Genomic DNA, 10,531 nt, shown 5'->3' with positions numbered 1-10,531 from the left:
ACATCTTATGCATTAACTACTAGGTACATTCACTAGTATGTCCATAGTAATTCCATGGAAATAGGACTGTAAAATAAAGTGCACCATTGTACATAACCTTTTTATAGGAATTACCTTTTCTCAAGCCTTTGTAATAACCGCAGTACATATCCGAGACTATATGCATTACAACAGTGCTATGCAGTAAAGCATTTCTGACCACACAACACGTCGAACATTGAGGCAGCAGAAGACACCTCTGGGTACCTCTACTGTCAGCTTCAAACAGGAAACGGAGACTGCAGTGGCTCACCAAAACTGGACAGAAGACGATTGGAAAATCATAGCCTGGTCTGACAAATCTGGATATCTGTTGAGCGTACACAAATGGTAGACCCACTGCAGCCTCAGTTTTCTGTTCTTGGCTGACAGAAGTGGAAACTGACGTGGTCTTCTGCTGTTGTAGCCTATCCGCCTCAAGGTTTGACATGTTGTGCATTCTGAAATGCTATTCTGCTCACTTCAGAGTGGTTATCTGAGTTACTGTAGCCTTTCTGTCACTTCCAACCAGTCTGGACTTTCTCCATTGACCTCTCTCATAAACAAGCATTTCCGTCTGCAGAACTGCCACTCACTGGATGTTCCAGAAGATCAGCAGTTACAGAAATACTCAAACCAGCCCGTCTGGCACCAACGATCATGCCATGGTCAAAATCACTAAGATACTTTTTTTTCCCCCATTCTGGTTGATGTGAACATTAACTGAAGCACCTGACCCATATCTGAATGATTTTATACATTACATTGCTGCCACATGATTGGATGATTAGTTAATTGCATGAATAAGTAGATGTACAGGTGTACCTAATAAAGTGGCCAGTGAGTGTATGTACCAGGAAAGTACACATTCTGTACTGTAAAATAAAGTGCTACCAAAAAGCTTACTCAAAATTCCAGAGAAAGCAATCTTAAACTGTTGAAATGACCTAATACCGATAAAAGAATACCAATTAAGGCGTTTACATGACCACACACATTCTCAGCTTCTTAACCATAATCGGTGTAATATCGCTCATGTCAACGCACTCCAAGTGGAGAATTCTTTGCTGAACAGGAAGTTTGAATACAGTATTTATTTGAAATAGCAAATCTTTATAGAGGCTTCTTGTGAACAATAACATGTTAATCACATGTTTGCATATGTAGAGCATATTATATTAATTCTTTTCACATGAAGATTTTAAATTGTGGTTTTTCTGAAAGGAATGTTTTGGAACATCTTTTATCTTACAATCCAATCTCCCCCCTTGTGTAACTTGTATCACCAGATAAATTGCATTGCGTGCATTCAAAGAAATTTCTGATTTCTGGGGTGAAACCACCACAATCCACTTAAAATTTCAGACAAAACAAGCAAGACTCGCCTGTATCAGTGTTCAGATCAGTGGATTAGCAATATGGTGTACTACATTTAAAATATACACACCAGGAAGGGCAAAAATATCTTTAAAATGTTTAAAGTAAAATACATTTTCCTGATTAGCAGGACTGCACAAAATATTAAGACTTGTTTTAATAGCATATCTTGAAAATAATTTAACATATTGTCTTGTTGCACATTGCATGTGATTTTTTTGACTCGTTTTAAGCACCAAGTCAAAAACTAGTTAAAATATCTGCCAGTAATTTGAATATATCTAACACAGTTTTGCTTCTCTGCAAAAATTATCTTGTTTAAAGGCTGTTTAGATATTTTTACTGGAAAACAAGAATATGATTTTTTCTGAATAGTGCACATTTCACTTTGTAACCACCATCTGATTAATATTCTCAAGATTTGTACATTCAGCCATGAAACCTGTCTACCTGAGCAGCAGATCTGCAGTTCTAAGTTGACAAACCTTTTGAACATGATGGGGCAATACTGACATGCTGACAAAAGCAGCACACTTTTCTGAATAATGCCACCTAAAGACAGTTATAAAAATAACCACCTTAATCTGGTAGCCACCATGCACTACTGTTCTGTTCTCTTGTTTGTTTTCTGTACTTACACTCACCTAACATTTTTGGCATTTTTATGTTAATATAAAATAATGACATAAACATTTCCACTAAAGTTTGTGCCATGTTTTTAATGCTAAATAACGTAAAAATCTACTTTGCATACAACCACAGAACGATGTGATGAAGTCATGTCTGTGAGAGAGCCATTGAGGTGAGAGAACAGAGGCTGGATTGTTTGACTAAAAAGAGGAACCTGCAGGTCACAATGGCTTCCAGGATGAACGCCAAACTCCAACATTCAAGCCCTTTATCAAATATTCCCACATTTAATACTCCTGCATGGCGCTTAAAGCAAACAGAGAGCCCTGTACCTCCCAGAATCATGAAATATTCATGTTGTCAATGCACCTCTCATTTAATAGTTCGCCATGTTAGTTTATAGCATGCCATCTGGTTATATAATTACAATGAAAAATACTACACTTATATCCCACTTTAAGGTTTTGTAGTACGTGCAAGAAAAGGGTGTGTAATTTTTTATAAGTTTGACATTGTTTTCTGCTGCCAGTTCTTCTCTTAACATCTCCAATTTACATGAGTGTGTGTGCAAGTGTAGGTGTGGCAGGGTGTGTCCTGGAATTCTTTGTTGAAAGTACTCCCATACCAGCCCAACAAGATGGGTGTGTGTATCACTTGGACAGGGGCAAAGGGGAGGAAAGAAGCCTGAGGCTGAAAGGGGAGTGGTGTAGTGAGTCCTCCCCTGGCATTAGGGATATAAAAACACTTGCACTCCTTGAAGACAGCACTCAGAGGGATATAACTTTCCTCTTAGTGAGCTTTTCTGCTCCGGATCTCTCTGTCTCATCCTGCTCTTTTCTTTTTCTGAAACTTACCCCTCAAAGACGACAGCAGCCATGAGTGTGAAACGTACCACATACAGCACTAGTTCCGGAAGCTTTAGCGGCGGTGGCGGTGGTGGCTTTGGTGGAGGTATCAGAAAGAGCTTCTCCAGCATGTCTGCCAGCGCGGCACCCATGGGCAGCAGGATAAGCAGTGTGTCAATTAACCGCTCCGGAGGAGGTGGCGGTGGTGGCTACCAGTTTAGCCAATCTGGATCTGGAGGTGGATTCGGCTACAGCCTTGGTGGCGGCGGTGGCTTTGGAGGAGGTGCTGGCAGTGGCTTTGGAGGAGGTGCTGGCGGAGGTTTTGGTGGAGGTTTTGGCGGAGGTTTTGGTGGAGGTTATGGCGGAGGTTTTGGCGGAGGTGCCGGAGGGTTTGCTGCACCCATCACAGCTGTCACAGTGAACCAGAGCCTCCTAGCCCCGCTGAACCTGGAGATCGACCCCAATATCCAGGTTGTCCGCACACAGGAGAAAGAGCAGATCAAGACCCTCAACAATCGCTTTGCTTCCTTCATTGACAAGGTTAGTCTTCTCTTCTCTTGCAAACAAACTAATGTCCTTATTTGACTTATTCTCATTTGAATGTTGATTTTTTTCATGCACACATTTCAAGGGCCTTAATATGAGCAGTTCATTACATATTTCACACCCAAAGACAAAGTCACTTGCGCCCGGAAATCCTGTTAGTGTTGATTCAGACACCTGTCAAATAACAGTAAACACATAGAAGTCTGGCATCCATCTTCTGCAATATTGTCACTAAACCTCAAGCAGCCAAAATCAATGTCTACGGTATAGGCTTGAGTAGTTTTCCTTTTATGCAATTGTTCTTGGTCAGTGAAGTTGAGTTTGGAAACCCAAGCCATGTGATATCCAATGACTGGACCAAATGAGGGCACAGATCAAGTTTGCCATCTCCATTGCAGCAATGTTGTTGTGTGGTGTTGAGCATTATTTTTCATTCAAACTTTAACTCAATGCAGTACCGGGCCTAAAAATGGTCCCAATAGTCTGGATCCTCAATGTCATGTAAATCCTACTTACATTCATCTTTTCCTGAACAAAACCAGTTTTTTGTTTGGATATCTTTGGGAATTCACCATGCAACCACACCTTGTCCATTTAAAACCCCACCCAAGCGCTACACCCATTTCTATAGTCCATTCGAAAGATTTGATCAACAATCATATAGATCATGCAACTCCTACTGATGCAATAGATGCTTTGTTCAAAGAGAATTAAGCCTTCAAAGTGGATCATAAAAGTTCAAAGTCACTGTGAGTTTTTGTTCAAAATTAATTGCATACCGGGAATCTGAGAAATGGTGAATAGAATACACACAGTGCCCGGGGGTAAGGCGTGCCATATAATTTCTGTTAAGGCTTGCTGTTTAGCAAAGGACATTTAGGAGCCTCACCTTTGTGCCAGGAGGGTAATACAGAAGCATAGATAGTCTGAACATGTTCATATGAGGTTAGTATTTCATGATCTCAGATGGGGGTGTGCCTGTTAAATCTGTTAAGAATGCTAACTGAGAACTGTTATTCCCAGAGAGGAATATACTGCCTGCGTGGCCCAACAAGGCATGGCGCACATGCTAATAAACCACTCTAAAGGTGCAATAATCATAGGTGTGCCAAAGCAAGTCCTGATATGCAATAAGAGGCGTGTGTGATAACTATTGTAGTAAATGACAAACATCTTGTGGCATTAGTAATACATTAGCAGAGCCCTGATGAGGAGTTATACCTGTTAAAAAGCACTCTAATTCGCTAATGCTTTATTGATTTATTTCTTATATAGGTGCGCTTCCTGGAGCAGCAGAACAAAGTGCTTGAGACAAAATGGAGTCTACTGCAGGACCAGACCAGCACTCGCTCCAACATTGATGCCATGTTCGAGGCCTACATCGCTAACCTGCGCAGACAGCTTGATGGACTTGGTAATGAGAAGATGAAGCTAGATGGAGAGCTGAAGAACATGCAGAATTTGGTTGAGGACTTCAAGAACAAGTAAGTAGCGGTGCAAGTACAAGTTTTGAGTTTATGAACTACACTCTGTTTGAATTGTACAACTGCAGAATCTATGTGCTTATGTGGAAAACTTATCTTTGTAGATATGAGGATGAAATTAACAAGCGTGCCGCAGTGGAAAACGAATTTGTCCTGCTAAAGAAGGTAAACATTTTGACTGCTGTCTTGGCCCTTTGGTTATTATTTTTGTTTTAATTATTTTGACTGATCATCTGTAGAGTCCACCTATTATACTGACAGCCATACGTGTCTCCTTAGGATGTTGATGCCGCCTACATGAACAAGGTTGAGCTTGAGGCCAAGGTTGATTCTCTTCAAGATGAAATCAACTTCCTTCGGGCCATCTATGAGGAGGTGAGCGTTTGATGTAATTATATCACCACTGAGATGTTCATTTTCGATGTTAGGCCGATTTAAATGCCTTATACCTTCACCTTTGGTTTTTAGGAGCTGCGTGAACTCCAGGGACAGATCAAAGATACATCAGTCATTGTGGAAATGGACAACAGTCGCAACTTGGACATGGACTCCATTGTTGCCGAGGTCCGTGCTCAGTATGAGGATATCGCCAACCGTAGCCGTGCTGAGGCCGAGACATGGTACAAACAGAAGGTGAGAAAAATACTTCAGAATAAACTTTTTCAAACCAACGCTATTTTGAAGCAATCATCTGACGGAGCTTAATGTCGATTTCTCTCTCCTTTGCAACTTCTAGTTCGAAGAGATGCAGTCATCTGCTGGCAAGCATGGCGACGACCTTCGCAGTACCAAGGCTGAGATTGCTGAACTCAACCGCATGATCAGTCGACTTCAGAATGAAATTGAATCCGTCAAGGGACAAGTGAGTTGTTTTGCTAGTCTTTAGATGCTCTGGTTGTTTTTTGGAACAGGTTTCAAATACCAGAATAACATTGCCAACCTAATTCTTAATGTGTATTTAATATAATGTAGTTCTTGTGTTACAAACCGAAAATGTTTTATGTTTTATGGAGAATAGGAATAATTGAAACTTGTTGCAGACAACTAAAGTTAAAATATCTTCTTTGATCTTGTCAGCGTGCCAACCTGGAAGCTCAGATCGCTGAGGCTGAGGAGCGTGGCGAACTAGCAGTGAAGGATGCCAAGGCCCGCATTAAGGATCTGGAGGATGCACTTCAAAGAGCCAAGCAGGATATGGCGCGCCAGGTGCGAGAGTACCAGGAGCTCATGAATGTCAAACTGGCCTTGGACATTGAGATCGCCACCTACAGGAAGCTTCTGGAAGGAGAAGAATCTAGGTCAGTCACTTTTTTTATTTCAGAGATTACGTTTTTCTCTTCAAATATGCCCTCTGAGGTATCTTGACATCAATGTTTTTTTTGTTTTTTTACATTATCAGGATTGCTGGTGGTGGTAGCTCCGCAACCATCCACATCCAGCAGTCATCAAGTTCATCTGGTGGTGGTGGTGGTAAGCTTATCAGACTTTTTTTTCACCACCTCAGACAAAAAGATATCATCAGCATTTAATTTGCTGTAAATCTGTTTTCACTAAAACCATCGTTTTTGTATGTTCATTCACAGGTGGATACGGCATGGGCGGCGGCGGCGGCATGGGAATGGGAATGGGAATGGGAGGTGGCGGCGGCGGCGGCGGATTCGGATACGGTGGTGGTTCAGGGTTTTCTATGGGCGGAGGCTCCGGCATGAGCTTGAGTGGTGGTGGTGGTGGTGGTAGTAGCAGAGTCTCAATGTCCAGCTCCTCCATGCAGCAAAGCCGACGCTACTAAGCATCCAACCATTTCCCTCCACCCCTACAACCTCCATCACCTGAGCAAGAAGCTTTAATCTCAATGCACTCCTTTCTTTTCATTCCATGGTTCAATCTGCTCATAGTGCTTGAGCATTTCCTTACCTTTTTGATGCACTGTGCCCAAAAGAGACAATCAACTGGGAGAGTGTTCCATGCCTGCAGAACAGCTTTTTGCGTTCACTGTGTTTTCTTTGTTTCTTGTTGTTTCATTCTGGCATCACACCTCCTCTGGCTCAAAACCTGTCCTTTAGGGAGACACACAAGAAGAAAGCAGCTTATGAGAAAAAAGTTGCAAGGAGCTCAAGTGTGTTTTTCAGAATGAATAGCTTTTGTTGCACTATGTCATGGCATGCAAGTATTAAGTGAACACAACATGGATATATGTGTTTTGAAATTAGTAAAAAATTCTGCAGCACTAAAAAGCTTTGTCAATGTTATCTGATGCATTTAGAGGAAAATACCCATAGGGTAACAAAAGCTACTCATTTGAAATGCTACTTCCCTCAGAGAGGAGTAACTGTGTGGCAAACCTCAGTTATTCTCCAACATTTCCCTGATTTGGGGATGATGGGCTGAACTAAGAGCTGTTTTTTATGTCACAAGATTCTTGTATTCATCAAACCTGATGGAATGTCATATGCCATGTACCACATTAAAACAGCAATAAATCAGGTTTATATATAAAAAAAAATGTCTCCTCAGTTGTGATTTCATTAACCTTTCAAACAAAAGAGTGCACAACATACGCAACTATAATTCTTAATTCATCATCTCAGCTATAGAGATATACACTACCAGCCAAATAATTATAGAATTTTTAGTATTTTTCACATTTTAGAATAATTGTAATGTCCAAACTATGAACACAAAAAGAAGTATGGGGATCGTGCAGTGACAAAAATAATGGTAAATGTTAAACAAAACATATATTAGACTCTATTTGATGTACACTTGACATTCTCTCAACCAACTATATAAACATTATCCAGTTCATTTGTCTATTCAAAAAAGAAAGGAAAATAAATAAAAGAAATACCATATCTGCTGAATAGACTTGCAGTGTATCTACCAAATTTATTTTAGGCATTTAAGCATAAGCCTTTAAGATCAAGTTTATAAAAACATTTGACCGGTTGTGAATTCTGGATTCAGATTTTAAAACATAAAATTAATTAACAAACATGAAGCAAAAAAAAAACAAAAAGGTATAACCATGTTTTTGGACATGAAACTAAGATAATAAGACAATGTTAAATTAATATGGTTGCCATAAAGTACCATAGTATTGTCATCACACTGTACCTTAACCCTATTTTTTTTTCTTTCTTTCTTTTTATCAATCGACAAAACTGTAAGGCAAGTAATTATAACAAAGAAACAAATGAAAATGCAAACACTAAGCTCAAAATAATATTACATTGATATTAAATCGACATATGTAATTTATGACATATTGTAGATATTTGATACCTTCCTTCCTTTTTCTTTTTTTTTTACAATTTACCCACTTCATTTAAACTTCGATTAAAAAAGGTTGGCAGGTGTAATAAACGCCCTAAGGCTTCCGAGTTCAATTTAGATGTACACTTTACTTGTTGGCTAAACATATAGAACCCAACCACTATTCAAGTCCGTTCCCATATGACCTTAAACCACACCTGCAAACCGAGCCAAAATCTCGGGTTACAACAAAGCAACTGAGCTTCCATTCAGTGAGGGTTTAGCTGGCAGTTCAGTTAGTATTACTCATACACCTTAAAGGACAATTCTGTTGTTGTTGTTGTTGTTGTTGTTGTTGTTGTTGTTTAAGTGGATGAAACTGATAGCAATTGTGCTGTGACATATCACCCTCTGTTGATTTAACTGAAGGAAGACCTCTCGAGCAGGTCGAATGTGACATACCAATACAAAGTACCTGTTTCTTGGTACACTGTCATCTGATAGACCCAAAAATAAATATATTCCTTCTGTTTGTGCAGAAAACATCAAAGGTGACATCTTGAATTGTTGAATGACTTGAGAGCATAACCCTATCTACTAAGAACAACACTGCTCCCTAATGGTACATCTGTAAGTCCATCCCTCACAGCCTCATTTTCATTCATGTCAAAAATCCAATATTGCACTACTCTGAAGTGAAAACAAAAAATTTTAAGAAATTTGCCAAAATTTAAAAATCACGAAGAACCCTTTTGTTCATTAACAATGTGGTAAAATGAAAGAAATGAAGGGCAGCAGCACAATGGGAAAAAAATAAGATACTTCAAGGAGCAATATGTAACATTGACATCAAGCGTTTAAAATGGGTACTGCAGTCCAAATTAAAAATATTGGAGAGAGTTGTCTCCCCCGCCCCCTCCTCCCCAGACTCCAAGCTCAAGTGGGTTGCCAGGTTGAGGACACGCAACAGGAACGAGCAAACTGACAATGGTAAGCAATGAGCCTTACACTGTAATTTGATCAGCTAATGTATACGTTTGCAAGGTTTTTATCATTTTCAAATTATAAACCAGCTCATGTGTAGTTTTTATAACTCTGTCAATGTTAGCTAGATGTATTTCTGGCTTCCATGGCTGCAGCGTGCCGTAATTGTGTGCTAACTTGTTTCAACCCGGAGTTGAAATTCTATTGGGAAATGGGCAGTGGGCGGGATCACACAGGCTAAAACACAAATAGAAATTCCGGCCCAGAACAGACATTTCAAAGTAGAATATACTGGCTGTAGCATTGCTTTCGGAGAAGCCAGTATTTTTACTTAGCATGTTTCCTAAAATCTCTGATAACATATTATGATAATTTTATGCTTTAGTACAGTAAATATATTACATATTGCACCTTTAAAGCTAAAGTATGTAATTTCTCGCTCCCCCGAACGGAATGTCAAAAATAAACTTTGGCCCCATCAACACCTTGCATTAACATGGGTTTCATATCCGGAAAGTATCTGGATATTCTTTAGCTGGATTGTATAGCTGTCGAATGTCTCCGCTGTGATCGGATAGAGATCCTATCAAAGCTGCCTGCACAAAATGGAAAACACTACTTAGATTTTACATTCGAACCTATGGTAACTGAAAATTCTCTGTCTTTTAGTTTATTTTAAAAACACTGATGGATAATTAAAATGCTTTCTATCACTTTAATAGTCAGAAATTTTCCTTCAATTCATATTTTTGACTGCTGACAAAGCTAAAATTCAGGTAGCTGATGTAAATTAATGATATTCATCTTTATATGTTTCATGCTTTGTATATGTTTCATCTGAAATGCACGATTGAAGCCTGGTTCACGTGAGTGTCACAGGTGATTAGAAAACAAGAGAGAGATGCAAACAAGAGGGATTTGAGGAGAGCATTAATAGTGTATTCTAATGGAATATTAATGAGATTTTTTTTAGAGTAAACTCATCACATAATTAATTACTTATGTAGTTGTAACTGGATAACAAAACGCATTTGCATTTTCACCTTATTTGAGTGTGGTCAGAATCTGTAACTGACAACCTACGCATATGGTTTCAGTGATCCGATCATGATCCGATCACAGTGCATCTTGGGTGCATACATTTATACCTGGTATTTACTGTGGTCAAGTGCAATCCGATAGAAAGCCGATCACCGAAAGTTTTCAAAACAGCTTTCAAATACACCCCTCCTCTGCGGTTGTTCATACAGTCAGATAGTTACGCCTCCAACTCACACCATTGGTTGAGTAATGTTGTTGGGGCGGGTCTAAGCAGGTCGCTCAAAACAAACACTGGAATTTTCATATTGCCACAAAGACACAGTCAGGGTTGGGAGTGTTACTTTTGAAATGTAT

The 10,531-nt window shown here is 39.5% G+C and overlaps 1 protein-coding gene across 1 annotated transcript; it reads left to right on the top strand.

Moving 5' to 3' along the window:
- Nucleotides 1–2,775: 2,775 nt before the first annotated feature.
- Nucleotides 2,776–7,403, top strand: krt5 (keratin 5). The gene is made up of 9 exons (XM_052091274.1): nt 2,776–3,410; nt 4,692–4,900; nt 5,005–5,065; nt 5,180–5,275; nt 5,369–5,533; nt 5,637–5,762; nt 5,978–6,198; nt 6,300–6,370; nt 6,484–7,403. Exons 1-9 carry the CDS (start codon nt 2,901–2,903, stop codon nt 6,687–6,689), a joined length of 1,665 nt encoding a protein of 554 aa, XP_051947234.1. The 5' UTR covers nt 2,776–2,900; the 3' UTR covers nt 6,690–7,403.
- Nucleotides 7,404–10,531: the final 3,128 nt, after the last annotated feature.

This window comes from Xyrauchen texanus, chromosome 25 (genome assembly GCF_025860055.1).
Source record: "Xyrauchen texanus isolate HMW12.3.18 chromosome 25, RBS_HiC_50CHRs, whole genome shotgun sequence".
In the NCBI taxonomy this organism is placed as follows: Eukaryota; Metazoa; Chordata; class Actinopteri; order Cypriniformes; family Catostomidae; genus Xyrauchen; species Xyrauchen texanus.
Note: the sequence above shows the minus strand (reverse complement) of the source record. Positions and strands in the feature narration are given on the sequence as shown.

Excerpts from the sequence above, each read along its gene's own strand:
- krt5 (XM_052091274.1), top strand. The coding sequence starts at position 2,901 with ATGAGTGTGAAACGTACCACATACAGCACTAGTTCCGGAAGCTTTAGC. Across the intron at positions 3,411-4,691 it reads TTGCTTCCTTCATTGACAAG|GTGCGCTTCCTGGAGCAGCA; the intron begins GTTAGTCTTCTC and ends TTTCTTATATAG. Across the intron at positions 5,763-5,977 it reads TTGAATCCGTCAAGGGACAA|CGTGCCAACCTGGAAGCTCA; the intron begins GTGAGTTGTTTT and ends TGATCTTGTCAG.